General features: G+C 34.2%; 2 protein-coding genes across 11 annotated transcripts in view; one reads left to right on the forward strand and one right to left on the reverse strand.

Annotated features, from left to right (window-relative positions):
* The first annotated feature begins 1,536 nt into the window (after positions 1-1,536).
* On the forward strand, positions 1,537-11,853 carry LOC132697050 (sodium/hydrogen exchanger 9B1). Of its 3 annotated transcripts, none has more exons than XM_060662308.1 (9): positions 1,537-1,741; positions 4,375-4,452; positions 6,693-6,873; positions 7,901-8,036; positions 8,281-8,658; positions 8,903-9,136; positions 9,192-9,432; positions 10,129-10,530; positions 11,197-11,853. In XM_060662308.1, exons 2-9 carry the CDS (start codon positions 4,375-4,377, stop codon positions 11,524-11,526), a joined length of 1,980 nt encoding a protein of 659 aa, XP_060518291.1. In that variant the 5' UTR covers positions 1,537-1,741; the 3' UTR covers positions 11,527-11,853. The 3 variants fall into 3 exon arrangements, with proteins under 3 accessions (XP_060518291.1, XP_060518290.1, XP_060518292.1); XM_060662307.1 differs by lacking the exon at positions 1,537-1,741 and adding an exon at positions 1,751-1,889; XM_060662309.1 differs by lacking the exons at positions 1,537-1,741; positions 4,375-4,452 and adding an exon at positions 4,490-4,643.
* A 745-nt stretch (positions 11,854-12,598) lies between these two features.
* The window catches only part of LOC132696175 (voltage-dependent L-type calcium channel subunit beta-2), a 77,608-nt gene continuing 72,390 nt past the window's right edge, over positions 12,599-17,816 (reverse strand). For 3 of the 8 annotated variants that reach the window (XM_060660851.1, XM_060660855.1, XM_060660859.1), the window contains one exon: positions 12,600-17,391. In XM_060660851.1, the coding sequence (XP_060516834.1) occupies positions 17,168-17,391 (224 nt within the window). In that variant the 3' untranslated portion in view covers positions 12,600-17,167. Of the gene's footprint in view, positions 17,392-17,816 lie in introns of all 8 variants that reach the window. The other 5 variants (XM_060660852.1, XM_060660854.1, XM_060660858.1 and 2 more) reach the window with 3 other exon arrangements.

The following is a 17,816-nucleotide window of genomic DNA, read 5'->3' on the forward strand; positions in this document are numbered from 1 at the left end:
AGACCGAAAGCGATAGAGACAGGGAAAGAGATAACGAAGCTAAAGAAATCATTATTTTCGCACTTTTTCGAGTTTGTCAATTATTCAAGTGATTTGTCAATCATTTATAGCCATATCTTATACCATAATAGCTTTCATAACAACAAATTGGAAACAAATGTCAATCTGGACATAGCCGAAATACGAGTTGATGGCCAATGATATTGTTTAGGTTAGTTTCCTTTCTCAATATCGCTAGCGGTTTCGGTTACATCGCACTTTGTAAAAGTAGTAGGTAAGAAGTAGGTAAGTAAGAAGTTTAAAGTGATCACAAAAATGTCTATAAGATAAAAAAGAAGTATTAAATTATTGCAAATTTTACATTGAAGACAAGCTCTTTTGACAAAATAAGTTAAAAGTTAGACTTTTACTTTTATCAAAATATGAGTTATTTTTATTTATATTACTAGAAGTAAAAAAACCGACCCTACAGTACCACTTGTCCAAAATTCTCTCAGCATCTCCGATCCGTCTAGATAAAATTCCATTTGAGATGCCAGGAGTTTACAGCATTCCAAGCATATGCGGCAGAGAATAAACTGGAGGGACCGGACGAAAAATATCAACTAGGCTCAAAGAACATGAAAGAGCATTAAGACCGAGACAGATAAACTTATTGGCAGTTGCCGAACAAAACTAAAATTCTTTCATGTAATCATTTCTTCTACAAACAAAAAATCCGAGAATCTATAGAAATCTATAAGCAACCTCACGATCTTAGCCGCGACTCAGTTCTTTACCTATTGCCAATATGGGAACAGTCATCCGAGACTATGTTTATGCCCTCATTTAGCTCAGCCCCTCTCAAAACATATATATGCAGGTACAGAGTAAAATGCGAGCCAGTTTCAGTGAAGGTCTGAAGAAGCCAACAGGATGATTGGGGAAACGTTAGCAAGTTCGACTCAACAAAAACCGACACAGGAGGGATCCAGAAGTTGTGTAAATAGCACCTAGATTTATGATAGGTACGACAATAACCCAACAAACATGCCATATTCAGCCAATAACTGGGTTTTGCTGCTGCTGTGCTAACTATGTAATCGTTATTCCCGTTAACTAGAGATTAGTGCCAATAAATGAAATTGCAAACGATAATTAAAAAGAACGTTTTTGTTTTATTTTTCTGTTTCCAGTCATTTTCTAACAACTGGGTATTTTACCCTATATGTTCACAGCAATTTCTTCTTGGTTTTCAAGAAATGTGCATATTAAAATTTAATTGTATTCCAAGTACGCCCATCCTTTGCATCCCTTTAAGTTGAATTGGATTGAAACATTTGAGATAATTCTTATAGTTATCGTTAAAACTTCCCCATTTCTAATGGCATGGGGTTCACGAAATCCATCCCTCGAAACAAACAGCTGGGCGACGTTGAAAGTATTAAAATCTCCAACTCCGTCGATTCCCGATGTGCCCCTTCCTAATAAATTTTATAGTAAACGGAAATCAATTTACTGTCACGGGAAATGAATTTAAATAATGAAAACTACGAACGAAGCAGTTGTAATCGCCGCCGCCGAAAAAAAAGCGCTCCCGTTGACGATCGTAGGATTTGAAGCTGAAGCGATAAAATAAACTAACAAAGTTGTGGATGACAGGTGGCATTATGTCGGTCAGACCCGCACATGACATTTCAATACGCTGACAAGCGGGGACAAGTCCAAATCACGCACAGGTGGACACACACGATATAGTCAGGTACATAATATAAATTTAATTCGGTGTTCGCGGTTTAAGTTCAGTGAGAACCTGAGCATCGTTTGATGTAAATAAATGCCTTGCCGTTGTGTATTTGAGTGTGGCAGTTGAGATAAGTGCCGCTATCGATTTCGCCGTTATATTATAGGTAAGGAAAATGAACTAAGCGGTTTAATTATTCAAGGTGAGATGTCAATGCCAAAGCTGTTTTAAAAAATTAACTTTGGCCTAAAAAGCATACGCATCCTTAAGGCAAACTCGCTTTGTTTGTTATGGAACCGTTATTTTTCTATATTTTTCCAATTTTTGGAACACGTTGGACAAATGGCATCGGTAGGAAAATAATAAACTTGATGATGGTGGCAAAAAAACTTATTCCGCAGAAAAATTCTTAAACATACGACAGGCGGATTATTTTACAAATCTTTCATACTACCCATCTATCTAAAATTATTTTACTTACAAAACTTTGCGCAGACTGAATATTCTGACTGAGAAATATTACAAATGTTCAAATAGCAAGTTTAACAAATGGTTTTCATTATTATTAAGTTTAATAAAAGAATGTACCGTGTATATCATTATTTTACATTATGCCTAACTCAAAAAAAAAAATTCTTTACGACTTACGTATGTGGAAATTTTATATTACATTTTATTTACGCATTAGTAGCGATTTTGTGAAAAAATAATGCTAGTATATTGTAAATATGTTATTGTTGGTTGTTGGGAGATGAAATTTTTACTGAAAACCAAAACTAACCACAACTAACCAAAAATAGATTTATTTTGGGTGCTCGGATACTCGACTTCCCTCTGCCATGTGTTTTGTTACGTCAATCATTAATTTCAAATGATCCTGTATACTGGAGAATGGATGTATTTCAAATATATTTCAGCATTCAGTGAGTTCAAATGGCAGATAAGTAAAAGTTTAAATGATATCGCATTTGGAAGAAAGAAAAAAGAAAATCGTACTATATAATCAAAAGGGGGCAATAGATCTAGAAAAATAATAACATTTTAGTGACATAGTTATAGTTATTTAACTTGACGATGTTGCCATATATTATTATTAGAAGCGGCAACGTTACATCGTCCAAAATATTTTAGTTCTATAGATCAGATTGGAAAATCTGAGTATCCAAATTAAAAAAAAATCTTTTTTCGGTTCTCTGTAAACGTCTATCGATCATCAATCTCGGCATAGTAAATAATATTTGAATAAGGTTTGGGTCTTCTTGGTCTTCTCAACTGTATAAGACCGCTATTAAAAAAACAATACCTATTTCGGGAAATTACGAACATAACTATTTCGAAATGCGTTGTGGCCCCCTGCACACACACGCACACATTAGTATCAGCAAAACTACGAACTATACCATACTTGATTTGTTACTAATCTATCACTACTGATTTAAGAACGAGATTCCCTGTAGATAAAGTTATATAGATATAAAGCCCTTGAATATTAAAACTTTTTTTCCTCATCCTATCTTGCCCCTTAGGGATCTATGGATCTGCTATTCTCCAGAATTCGTTTCCTTTCAAAGTTATGCCAAGTATAGACCTTTTTAGTGGCAGTTAAATCGTGCTGCTTACTATTCTATACTCTACCTACACACACATGGTTGGAAGACAGTTTTAAGCCTTCTACAAATCTAATGTTACGTTTTGTTACAACTTTTTTGGGAAAATTGCCAACAATTTTCTTGACTTGTAAATTATTGTTTCAAAGAATGGAAATGTTTTCTGAATTATATTGCAGAAAAGGTAAATTTTTCTTCTAGTGTTTCATTTAGAAAAAAAAAAAGATGATAATTAAAATTTTCCAAAAAGCATTTCGCCGAGCATCTCGCAGAACAGCCATTTAGTGCTTTTGTCACTTTGTATCTAAACGAATTTTTTTATGGTGCGCATACGTTTACGATCGTCGCTAATTCAAATGCGATGCAATTTACTCAAAAGCCACAACCCAGTGTAATTATTGTGGTCCGTTTTTTTTTCGCTGCGGTTATATTTTCCAATAAACTTTGTCAAGTTTCTACTCAGGCAACGAAACAGTATAACTAATTTATAGGAATTTAAGGATTTCTTTTAGCGATTCTAAAGCGGTTCAAGAGAATTAACAAAATGGTGTATTTGTGCCGTACCAGATCCTAAAAACTGTAACGGTTTTATTTTGGAAAAATGTTTCTCAATCCATTGCCCTGAGGATATTTATTTTTTTCAGTTATTTTAAAAGGTCCAAGGAAATATTAGGTACATGGAAAATATATGAATATAATTTTATTATCAATACATTTCAATATGAGTTCTAATAAGTATGGTGAGGTTTAGTACTATATACATAAAAAAAAATAATTTATTGTGGACAAATTTTTTTTATAGCTATGGATAATTTGGTTCAGTTCCTCAGCGGTTTATATGCGATAATATGTATTCTTTAAAAGCCACAAAAATGCCTTTAAATCTTATTTCTACAAATTGTCGAATTCTTAGGCAACAGTAGCAAAATCGTCCGTCATTCTTTGGAATCATTGAACTGCGATATGATTCTCGCATTTATATCGATAGATAAAGAATATTATCAAGTCGATTTTTACAAATTGCGATTGTGATTTTGCTTTCAGATGTCGGTCGATCATGAGCCCACTGTTTTGTCTAGATCCTCAGCAAAACCTCAAGTGGATACGCCGTACAGTAGAAAGGTACTGATACGCGCTTTTCATTTTATGATAAGGTCAGTCTACAAACTGTAATCGTGCTGCTCGTATTCCTACTTAATAATTTTTCTTACACTTTTGTACGAATCTAAGTCGGTGACACTATCGGTGTTTGAATTTGAACGATGGATATTATACATATACCTTCTGGGACAGAAGAGAAAAAAAAGAAAAAGGTGAGAATATTTGAGCGGAGCGAAAAAGATTTTATACAGTACGATTTGAAGATGTTTCTGTTCGAAGTGGCAAACCTTCAAGTTTGACCTTCCTAGTTCGTTGACCAATTATCGATTTGAAGAAGACATCAGCATTTTTTAGATAAAACCAGTAAAAGTGGGTTCTAGATTATTGAACTTCAAAAAATTGACCACATTATTTTAAGTAAAAGAGTGTTAAAATTTCTCAATCTTTTTTTATAGTAGAAGAATAACAATTTTTTAATAGTAGAAATGGAGTAAATATTTCTGAAAAAATATTATTACTTTTTTTTTAATATAACCGTTCACTTTAATATATCGATGTATTTGGCCTGGCTAATACTTTCCGATGGGAAAAAAACCACCAAATGGGGCGTATTCATCTGTACTCAACAGTAAAGGCGCTGGGAACTTTGTTGGTATATGTTTCATATTTTTCGATTATTCGATTAGAGAAGTCTCATTTGAATAAACTTCATTTTGGAAAACAAATCGGAAACGCGATGTTAATTAATTATCTGAAAAAATGCAACAACTTTGCTAATGTAACGGATTTTCAATAATAAAGAAGTTGGCAATAGTGTCCATTTTAGAATGTTCACGCTGTATATTTTACTCGATATTTCAATATTCCATTGCACTCTTAATCATAATCGTAAACAGACTTAATCGATACTCTTAATAAGTTTGATTTTATCTACACAGCTTAAACTCATTTTGTGTTCGTCAAATAATTTATTATGGTTTATCAATTAGAGAATATCGATTCAAAACAAATTTTAACCCATTTCGGCGATTTCCAGGTAATTTGTAACAAAAAATGAAGTTACGGTCCACCGCAAAGAGCTTAACTTTCTTAAATGAGGTATATTGGATTGGTAGTTTTATTTCTATATGCGAATCATCTGAACACCGATTTGCTCCAGAGACAAATTAATCAAAAATGTTTTCGGCTTATGCTACAATATCCTTGCTAGTCTGATATCAGAAACACACATTGCAAGGATCAGTCAGTACAACCCTTGCAGAAAATCGCTATATTAATAATTGAAAAAATTCGCTTTTATTTTCTAGAGTATAGTCCGAAGAGACTTCAACCACAAACATGTAAATTGAGAAGTTACATAAGTGGTTGGTTACTGGAAGAACTCAGTCTTCCGGTAAAGTGTATAGAGAGGTGATTTTTCCTACCACTATTTTCTTTTTTTGCCTAATATCCAAGGTCAACATAAATAAATTTATATATCGCATAGCATTCGGACTGTAGTAGAACAATGAAATAAAATTTCTTGAAGAATATTAAGGACAAAAATTTCTGTTTTTTAGTTACAATACATACTATATGCAACAAAAAATTCAAACTAACCAAAACTATCTGTAATCAGTTAGTTAGAAGACAGAGTTGAAATCAAATAAAAGTTTGGAGTTAAATGCTAATACATAATATTTCAAGAAAAGTTGGCATGCTGGTGCATTTCATAAACCTGTCTAACGATCAAACAGAAATGTTCAAGATTTATTGATCTGATTTCTATCAAGCTTTAGGTACATCCTAGTATCAGCGGATCCGCCAAAGACCTCAGTTTTTGCTGTATAGATGGCAGCATGGTCTAAATTGTACTCGTTTCTCAGAAAAGGCGTTTATATGTGTATTGTACACATCACCTTCTTCTCCAGGAAGGTTAGAATTGTGTTTGACAACATTGGAAAGCGGAATTTAAGGCTCTCCAACTGCCACTATATATGTCTCTACCGACAAAATTTTAATCGTCTCATATTTTGTTAGTCCTAGATTAGCATTTTTTTAGCACCTGCCTACACAATAATATGGATATATAAAATATGTTAAAAATGCCCGACATTATAATTTGGTTACAATTGAGAATACACCCTAACAGGTGTGTAAGGGAGTTCGGTCTTATATCGATTGGTCAAGCTAGGCCACCGGAAAACTTTGCGGCCCTTTAACCGGGTGCATGAAGATCTCGAGAACAAACTTAGTGACGATATAATTTCACTTTTCCTTAGGTCAGTATCGTGGAACACCATATACACGACAAGGGGCACGAAAATCATGCTTTTGAGTCACCGGCCAGAAGCAGAAAAGTATCAGCTACCTCCGAGTACGCGGAAATAGGACCCGTAAGAAAAAAAAGTATTCTACACCACCATATAAGCAACGCTTTCGAAAATACCAACGGAGTTTATGGTAAAATGTGAATATATACACTAGAGTTTTAGATATTAGTTAATATATTAGTCCCTTTTGAACATAAACGTAATGATAATGTTAGTAATAAGAATGACATTAATTAAATAGAAATTTGAAGACAATATATATGATAATACACAAATTAATAAATAAGTAAAGAAACTCCACTGAAACTTTACAATGCAGAGGTGTGGAAAGCAGTATCAAGTGTATCAACACATTTCTTGTGTATTATTGAGTTCAACACAAGGCCCGCTGCTTGTGTATATTAATGACCTAACAAACATATAGCCTTAACGAAAACTGTTATTTGTGTAAATGTCCACAATTTTACTAGTTTAAAAAAATTTAAATCATTAACTAAACGTGAAGAAAAGTACAAAGTAAAATTTTAATAATTAATAATTCTAACCGAAAATTCGACAAGAAAGTTTTACGAAATTACGAAAGTTTTATAAAATTGGTTCGACAGTTGCGCGTCTGTTTTTTGCGTAGATTATGCATATTAGTTACTGAGAAAATTCTATTACAATTGAAAGTTAAAGACGAAATAATTTTATAAACAGTCACACTAGAAATTTAATGATTATTAGGACAAGGTGGAATATTGTATTAAACAACCCTTTAAAAAATGCAATATTTATTTCGATATATTCTTAAAATGGAAAAGTATGATTTTCAAAATTTCTAATATATGTTATGGAATCTATTGAACACAGAATTATCAGTTTCAGTTTATCAGTTTAATGCTAAGAGTTGTGTCATTTGCTATTTATGCATTACTTATAAATATCTAAAATTATTTCCTTTAGTAATTCGCTCATAAATTCGATTTATTATTTAGTGTCCCCTTCTTTCTGTATGAAAACGGCGAGTCGTTTTTTGTTGCTTTTTTTTGAAGTACTCATTTCGTCGGTACTAGTCACAATGCATCCTTCCAACAGTAAATGCGTTCATTATTCAGATAAAGAAGATCCGTACCCGTGCAAAGCGTGTTTTGTTTCTGATCGTATTGCTTATACAGATGCAGGGAAAGTGCACAATGCCGACAGAAAAAAGAAAATTTCCACCACAGAGTCTGTCAATTCCAAATATTCAGCATACTCGAAAACATCTGCATATTCACGAGCTAGATTATCGGACGATGTTAATGACGATAAGTAAGTGTATTAACAATTAATGAATTTTAGATCTAAAAATCTACTACTAATAGAAATATGGGTAAAAATTTATCTAAGTTGTTTTCGAACATATCCACTTACTTTAATGATTTATCCATTATTGGTCAAGATTATTCGAATACCATGAACAATTATATAGTTTTGTCTTACTAGATAGTTTGTTACCTCCATCATGCCCCTTTGAATTAATTGTGACTCACAATATTACTCGTCTTTGTTGTAGATCATGGTGGTACAGTTTTTGTATAAAGTGTCGGACGCAAGAGAACCATCCCTCGTGGCATCCTGGCATATGGCCTAAAATCTGCCCTTATCCATTTTGCCCCACATACCGCCAGTTTTCAAGAATAATCGCCGTAGGGCTGATAGGGCTCCTATCGTGGTGCGTGCTATACGCTCTCATTGGAGATATAGCGGCCCCACCGCATGGCATAATTTACCAACTAATTTTGTTGAGCATTTGCGCCCACTTCGGGGGTTGGATAATAAGTCTGACGACGCTTCCTGCCCTTATAGGCATGCTGTTCACGGGACTGCTTTTCCAAAATGTTGGCGTTGTCAACATAAACGAGGACTTTTCCGAGATCACAAAGGTGTTTAGGTAATTTCCTATGTATAATATTTTTGAGTTTTTCAAATATTAACATGCGGTCCAGTTAACTAGTTGGTTGCGGTAGTAATCATCAACTTGAAACTACCATCAAGATAACCAAGAAATAATTGTTGCTTTCGCGAGGTTCACTATTGGTTTTATATTGAATTTTCAATTCAGAAAATTTTTTGGGAGGAAATAAAATTAGGTCATTGCACCAGCTCCTCCTTACATTTATTTACGTCTCTTTTAGGAACATAGCATTGGTGATTATACTAATAAGGGCTGGGTTGGACTTGGACCCGTCCGCCCTTCGCCGGTTAAAGTTCACTGTGATGAAACTCGGGCTAATTCCCTGGATCACGGAGGCGTCAGTAACGGCAGTGTTTTCCAGATACTTTCTGGACATGCCGTGGAACTATGCTGTGCTTCTGGGATCAATCATTGCTGCCGTATCGCCAGCGGTTGTTGTGCCATGTCTGTTTAGGTAACCCTAATTAGGTCTTGAGCGGGACAGTTTTTATAAACACTTCATGTTTAAGGTTGCGGTCTAAGGGATACGGCGTAGCTAAAGGCATTCCGACCCTTATTATAGCCATAGCGGGTATTGATGATGCCTTATCCGTGGCGATGTTTGGCGTCATCAAAAGCATCATGTTTTCCAGCAGTTCGGTTACTTCCGTGATTCTTCAGGGACCTGTTTCTATTTTGGGCGGTTTGGGATTTGGGATATTGTGGGGAATTCTTTGTAATTACATTCCTGAGAAGCACGATCCATTTTTGGTAAGTATTACCATATACCAATACCATTCTATGGCCAGAATATGAATATTACATATCACATTAATTCGACAATATAATTAAAATTATAAGTGCAGCTACTGTATAACCTAAACTATGAAGAACGCTTTTTTCGGACATCTGGGCTTTTCCCTTTTGATCTTGACATTGTGAGACTACTAATGTTAATAACGTTAATACTTATTTGGAACAATCTGGAGTTAATGGGCCACTCTTGAAGTGGAAATGCTTTCCAGAATACCACAGTGTTTCAGCTTTAAGCTATTCATATTTTCCGATGGGACAGATATATTGAGATCCAGTTTGTACTGAGTTGTTAACTGTCAAATGCCGTAAAAAAGTCATATTGTTGCATGTCAGACAGTCTCATCTGTTGGCAAGATAAGCAATCACAATTAGCACGGTTGATAGAATACGAAAAGTGTTGCTCCGAGACGTTAAAACCGACGAAAACAGTGCTCACTCTGTATAGGGTGGACATAAAAACCCATTTTAAAGACTTTCAGAAAAAAATGTTGTTGTTTCAATACAAAACTCTAAATGTTATTTTCATTTTTTATGGTTCGACGAATGAAAAAGAAGGCAAATAGATATCAACTTTTAGGGACTGAAGTAGACGTAAAGAGTTTCCACATTTTCATTTTTTAGTTTAATTTTATGACATGAATCTTTTGCTAGATTCCTTTGAGGATCCTTCTGCTCCTAGTGGGAGGTTTGATCACTGTATTCGGAAGCGACCTCATCGGATACAGCGGTGCCGGACCTTTGGCTTGCGTGTCCACAGCGTTCGTCTGTTTAGTCTGTTGGACGAAACAAGGATGGGAAATCGACGACAATCCAGCAACTACCGCGTTCGAAATTTTCTGGATGATATTCGAGCCAGTTTTATTTGGTATCACGGGAGCTCAAATTAACCTGAACCAAATGGATGGAGCGATTGTCTCTATGGGATTGGGTATACTGGCGGCCGCCATTATTATCCGGATAGTTATCACGATCCTAGTAGGCATCAGATGTCAATTGAATACCAAGGAGAAAGTTTTTATAGCTTTTGCGCTGATGTCGAAAGCTACTGTGCAAGTAAGTTATCTTTACGTTCGATATCTCATTTTTTGCGTGTTTCACTTTGATGCGTCATATCTTGTTTACGAGAACCTGCGGACCGATACTGATTTATTGTTACGGGTCTCGGAAAAATCTAGTTCAATCATTTTCAAAATTTTATGATTTATTTATTTTTGTTTTATTGTTTTATTATTGTTTTATTGCATAAAAATATACGTCTAAAATAAGTTTACAAGAGAATATTTTAAGATAAAGTATTAACAATTGCAAAAACTTATTTAACAATTTATTTAATTGAATTTATTTCAATGACTTAAGACGAAACATATGTTAATCTAAACTTAAGCGCCTACGTTAAGCTACATTGAACGAAAGAAATCAAAACTTTGCTTCTTCTTTAGGTGCCTTCTTCCTTCCTGAAGGTTGGCGACAATGGCAGAAAACTCTTCTCTATTCCTTGCTCTTCTCAATAGGGTGCACATGTCTAATCTTGTCCTCTCTCTTATGTTTTTAAGCCATTAACATCTACATCTTACTCTATGTTTCCTTCCATGATCAGTCTCGAACTCTATAAAAAGTATGATTGACCAATTAACCATAGAAGATTGAAAAACGACAAGAACTTTTCACCGATCGAAGATAATATACTACTACAATTTTACTGTAACATTTTTATTGCAGGCAGCACTAGCTCCAGTAGCACTCGCCACGATCAGCAACGAGTCCTCAGTTGAGCATGAGTACGCAGAGAAAATCCTGATGATATGCATCCTGTCTATAATGCTCTCAGCGCCAATTGGTGCCATCATGATCACCATTCTGGGTCCCAGACTTCTCACAAAGACTAAATTCCCCGTAATTTCTGATGGCTGGCGCCAATCACATCGGCCTTCCATACGTGATATTAGCATCATCGACGAAGAAGAGGAGAAGGCGGACATCGAGAGCGTTATTTCCGATTCTCCAAGCAGCAAAGACAGGTCTTCAAACAAGCTTGAAAACACATTGTAAAATGCGTTCCCTAAAATAACGTTTGGTCTTCTTAAATAAGAGTGATGGCATTTTAAGAGAAAAGATATTTGCAAAAAGAATCTACGCCCATTTAGTGTATTATATGGAAATATTTTTTTTTCTACTGTGGGTGTGGAAGTCGTTGTGGAAAAGTAATTAATATACTTAATTACATAATTCATTTCGTTTTAACATGTTTCTAATATTGTTGTATGTAATGAGTGTTATATTTTATCAGGTAATTTTTATCCTGTTTCTACGGTCCGAACAAAGAAAACATATTTTAAAATGAATATTTTTTTAATAAAGCTAGTAAAGATTTTGAAATGTCATTATTTTACCTATTCTCAAAGTTGACAGAATAAATGTATAGGTTGCCTCATTCGAGGCCACGCAAGCTACTACCTACCTTCATCCCCGCACAGTGGTTGTTGCATTTGGGAAGCGGATTCTATTTCTCGATCAACGAGAAATCCGCTATCTAGTTAAATACCGGATAAAAGAGGGTAAATTTAGTGCTTCTCGTGGATCAGTTTGATAAACTCAATTATGACCTCGCTTTACTGTAGCATTGTTAGTGTTTTACCTTTTTCAGTACTTTTCGAAGACTATAGAAATCTTAGTTGCCCAAGAAGTAATTCTACTAACTTATTAGTTCTAAAAAAAAATAGTATGGTATGACAGGAACAAAATTTTGTCTAAATCTAAACCTAAATTCCTATTCTTGTTGGGTTAGTGTTTTTTTCAACGGTATAGCTGTGTTAGACATAGAACCCAAAAATGTGATAAATGTGCTATATTGTGAACTATACAAACAGCCTAATTGAAAAATTGACAAATATAGGACATGGATCGTATTTTTTCCGAAATACCAGATAAATCAGTCAGTTTTTGAAACCTGAAACTATAGCCATAATTATCGATCGCTCTATAACTAATCAGTTTTTACTATTAATAAGCGAACTATAAGAGGTGGAATGCATTTGTCAGAGAAGACAGATAGATAATTCTCAATTAAGAATCCACCTAGGTTGCTAACCAATCGCAGTAAGTAAATTCGTTGATATTTAAAAACAAGTTTTTATTACAACAAAATTACAATTTTAGTGACAATGCTCAAACTATAAAAAATTTACAACACTATAACTATACAGATTCGTTTAGAGTAATGAGATTGGTCGGTGATTTTTTTTAAATAGCCACGATCCGTGGATACGTGCATCTCTTGAATACAACGCAAGTTGGACGAAGTTGTAGCTCGTTATTTTCAGATTTTATCTCAGCACAAATTAACGTTGCCCTCAGTCCGTGCAACTAAACACTCTCGAATGATGTTACAAAAATTAATCTACCTTGCCTTTTGTTAACATGTTTGATTGTCCTCATTTTTTTATTACAAAGTGTGGATATCGATCTAAAATTTTGGTTAGTGGATGATAGTTGTCCAAAAATTTGTTACGCTCTTTTAACCGCTGCTATGACATTTGAAGAGAAAGAGGTGTGAATGCTGCTCTAGAAGCTTCACATGCCTGAGAATAATCACAATTTCTCAGATCTTGAGAGAAACACATTTTTAATGAAACCTTACCGATTTGTATACATAATAATTTTCGATAAATTACTTTTATTAAAAAATGTTTAGCTAAATATATATAGCGCAACACATATTAAGTATAAGACGTGCAGATTAGCAAACTATTGTGGTTGTTCTGCACGTCTTTCGAATATTGCTAATAATCAAATAATACAGAATATGGTATTAGCTGGATACTTATCGGGGAAGTGGCCAACACCCCTTTTCACACTATAAGCTCCAATGAATAAACAAAGCATGTAATTAAAATATTAGCTTAGTAATAGACTAATTAGACTAAACCCTAATTGTAATACACTTTTCTTTACTTAAATCTGTTGAAGTTTACAAAAAATTAAAGGTACACAAATCTGTACAGTTACACGCAATTTTTGAAATGAATTGGAAGGATCGAAGGATATCTTCGTAACAACTCCCCCTTGAGAAGGCATTATCCCGTAACAACTTTTTGTCAACTTTTTTTACGTAAATTTAATTTTACAACTTTACAACAACAGAAAATTTTCCAACGTCCCAGTAACACATAAAATTGTCTTCACAATAATCATGATATGGACTTAGTAACGTCATTATGTTAAATACTTTTGCTAAAATCTCATCGACGACGATAATAATAATTACAGGATGTTTAATGGTAAGTTTAAGAAATATTTTCTGCCTTAAAAGCTCCAATTTCACAATTTGAGGATGCAAAACATGTGGTATTTGTTTGTCCTGATATGTATTTAAAATACTAATTATAGGAACAATTTTCAGTGATGAGCGAAAGAGACTTTAATTTGCGAGATTTAAATCAAGCCATGTTTTCGATTGCTCACCAAAAAACACCCCAAAAAAATGTTATGAAAAAAAAACTAAAGTCATGGGTATTTATTCAAAAGAGGCTTAAAAAATTAATACAAACGGTGGGTGATAAATTCTGAAAATAAAGTAGAATTTCAAAACGTGCTTCCCCATCGTATTCTGAGATATATAGGGTGACCAGACATATATTGTTCACGCCGCCAGTTAAATATACATTATAATATATAAATATATTCTAAATAAAATTTTCCATTACATTAACAATGCGAATCAAAAACAAATTCAAAATTTACAAAATTGTAGCTCGGATCCGAACAATAGATTCGCCAATATGGATCTAAAAATAAGAAAAAAACTGCGGTTAAAGGAATTTAAAAATTATTGAATTTTGAATTTACTTTCGAATATCGAATAAAAATAATTCATAAATTATCGGTTAGTTAGTTAATTGGCAAAATGTATATTTAACAATGATATTTTCCTTTGCTGTACAGCCTTTTAAAAGTCTTATATTTAGTTTTGTCTAGGTATTGTGGCAGTTGCAGGTACCACAGAAACAACGTTTCATAAAAAAAAAAAAACGTTGGAACTGAAATCTAAACCTAAACTAGTATCCCGTTATTATATCAACAGGAAAATAAATTACAGGAAATTTTAAGTGAAACAAATACCATAGAACAAAAAAATAGAGCATCGAAAACTAAATAGGCAGTTGCTGTTATTATTTCCGGCTTGTTAACATATACATGGGTGATCACCCTCGAGCAGACATATTGGGAAAAAACTAACAAAAACAATATTATTTTTCCCAATTGTTAAAAGTAATATGCGGTGTGAGTACAAAGAACGAAGAGATGTAACAAAGGGGTGTCTCAAACTATAGAAATTAATTATAGAAAATAGAAACATTAAAGAGAAAGAGCTATTTGTATTGAAGATTCGGATGACAAGCAAAAAATAATCAAAAAATCAAGTCCTTATTTTAAAAGGTGTTGAAACACCTCAATTAATACACTTCCATTAAGCAAAAAACTACTAAATAAAATGTTGAAATCATTTTTGTAAAATACACGTGAACGAGGTAACTAATAATTGCTAGAAACGCGACTTAATTCTATAACAAGAGTAGAGAATCAAAATAGAACAAGTTAGAACCCTTTCAAGCTTTTAATTTTTATTTTAGACTTGCCGTCTATATCTCATGCGTTAAGTGTGATAAATAGAAAAAAAAGTTTAACACACAGGCTACATATTTTGTGGCTTACTTTTTTATTTTTTATCAGATATTTGCCGATATCCACAAATGTCTTCTGGAACCATAATAAAAGTGATGTTTTCCATATGTGAAGTATTTTTCAGGCCCAGGGTATACGCATTTATTAACCTGAATCTACAGTAAAAACGGCGGTCTGATATCTCCCTCGCAATTTTTAGTTTTTCATGGATAGTTCCAACCTTATTGCAAATTTTTTTTTTTTATTAATGTTTAACATATTTGGTATTAGTAGATCCACCACATGTCAATGATTATTTGAAAATTAAAGTTGATTTTATTTTATTATAACTTCATATCCAATTTTACCTAAAATCAATGCATATTTTAATAAACATTTAAAATTTAGTTGTCAGTAATTTTATTTGGCGTTACAGGGTACTGTTAACATTTAAAGACTTCCGTCGCCACGTTGTTCATATTGCCATGGTAACTGGAAAAAGGCGTATTCTATAATAAAAACTTTCCTTTAAATGTATTTTTCAAAATACGATTATCTACATCCCTTGTACTCTCACAATATACAAAAACGTTCCGTTCTCGAAAAGGACTGTCGGTGGGGAAGCGACTTTGCCATTCCACCATCAGTTACACAATAAAGCCCGCCCATCGATTCACAATATCCTAACAGCAGAGTGCGCAAACTTCAATTTTTCTAGATACCTTTGAATCAGTCAATACGCTGACGTATACAGGGCGATTTGCTAAGGGCAACCAATGGATATTGCTACCCTATACGAAACGCCTCGTAGGATTTATTATGTTAATATCACGAAGGTAAATTGGTAACTATTAAAATTAAGCGAAAAAGAAGAACCAAATCCTAACGAATAGTCATTCATCCTTTAAAGTATATTATATTTCAGTTCTTTTCGTTTTTTTTCTTTGTTCATTAACTATTTTATTATAGTAATAAAACGTACCGTTCGGTTAATTAATTTGTAACCATTCTCTCTCTTTATTCAAACAAATTTATAAATTACTTAAGTACAGATTAAAGCTTGAATATTAATTCATTTATTTAGATGGTTTTAAAATTGAGCTCTTACTCAAATATGGCACCAAAATGGTCGTAAATATTTATACAGGGTGGCCTCGGAAAACGTTCAAACCCGCGGTTTCGATCACAACAAAATTCAATGGACTTATTTTGAGTTCGACATTTGTTATAATGATGAAAACATTTTTTTTAAATCGCGACGTGCAATGTGCAAGCCTTTGGTATAATGGCCAACCTTGTCTATGGTTGTTTGTTACCCTAAGAGAACAAATTGGAAAAAAAATCCTCTTGTCGCGTAAAGAGCTAAACGTACATGTAGTACGAACGAAGAAACGAAGAAACTGCACAAGAGCAGCTCTCGGATTTAAGACTGCAAAAATTAGTTCAGCAAGTACGTACCAGTTTTTCTAGAACTAATAAACAGTGAAATAGAAAATATTTTAAAATGACGCAATATTAGATGTGTGTTCACAATAATAGAATCAGAACTGCAAGTAGCACGATACCATTCAAGACCTGCCGCGGGTTTAAACATCTTTTTCCGAAACCGTAATATATTACATAAGTTAAACATCACAACTTACGGAACACCCCATTGAAGAACCCGCGGAGAATATACGAACGAGTTCCCTCTAGGAAACTACTCGTAGTATCTCTGAGGGCCTTGAAATCCCGGACGAGTTTCCAATTCCATGGCCCCGAACATCTCCAGTAGGTCTTTCCTATAATTTCTACCTTCTTGTTTGCTTTTCTCGATTGTCGACAACTGAGTTGGCTTCCTGTGTTCGGATGAATAAGACCTGCTGCTTCTGGGTAATTCGTCCGAATATCTATCGTCCAGTCTTCTTCTTTCGAACGAATCGTCCCGGAATTCTTTCGGGGCCTGTGGTAAATAATAGTTTTCTTCGACGTCGGGCGAAAGCTCGTCTTGAACCTCTTCTTCAATGGGCTGTTCCGTAGATAGCCTCCACTATATGGCGTTCAGCGCTTTTCTCGAAGAACATTTGTGAGACGGCGGCGGATACTCATCTTCCCTGATGGTTTTTGGATCACGGCCCCGATAGTCGCCCCCTTGGAGGTGGTGCAGAGGCACGTGCGCGTTCAGGTGGTCTTTCTCGCAATATTCCTCGTACTCGCGCTCTCTCTCTAATCTACTTCTAGAGCTTCTCGTGTGAGCCGTATGCAAAGTAGGCACTGCATTCAAAAAGTTTTAATTACGGTTAGGGTTAGTCGGTTGTGTGTTTGTTCTGTGGTGTTGTGGGTGAAATGCACACTCGCCAATACTAACTAAATCGGGAGCGTAAACTGGATTGGGCACGTAAAATCAATTTTAAATCCAATCAACAATACTATTAATTTCAAAGTCACCGCTCAGCTAGCTCGCTTTTTTCTTCGTGATATGTGTATTTTAATTATACAGATTTTGGAAAGAACATTTTTTTTTATTAAATAAGGTCAGCAAAGGTCACCCAAGATTCTGTCAACAATAATTATGCAGAAAAACCTGCCAACTTTTTTTGTTATGCCAATTTAATTGAACCAAAATGCAATAACCAATTTTTTCTGAAGGCATATACAACCGGCGATGAAAATATATGTATTTTACAATTAAATTCAAT

Source organism: Cylas formicarius, unplaced genomic scaffold (assembly GCF_029955315.1).
Source record: "Cylas formicarius isolate icCylForm1 unplaced genomic scaffold, icCylForm1.1 PGA_scaffold_1__22_contigs__length_36826433, whole genome shotgun sequence".
NCBI lineage: Eukaryota > Metazoa > Arthropoda > Insecta > Coleoptera > Brentidae > Cylas > Cylas formicarius.

Bases quoted from the DNA above. Each gene is read 5' to 3' on its own strand.
- LOC132697050 (XM_060662308.1), top strand. From the start codon at position 4,375: ATGTCGGTCGATCATGAGCCCACTGTTTTGTCTAGATCCTCAGCAAAA. The intron at 4,453-6,692 runs GTACTGATACGC...ACTTTTCCTTAG, and splicing joins ATACGCCGTACAGTAGAAAG to GTCAGTATCGTGGAACACCA. The intron at 8,037-8,280 runs GTAAGTGTATTA...TCTTTGTTGTAG, and splicing joins GACGATGTTAATGACGATAA to ATCATGGTGGTACAGTTTTT.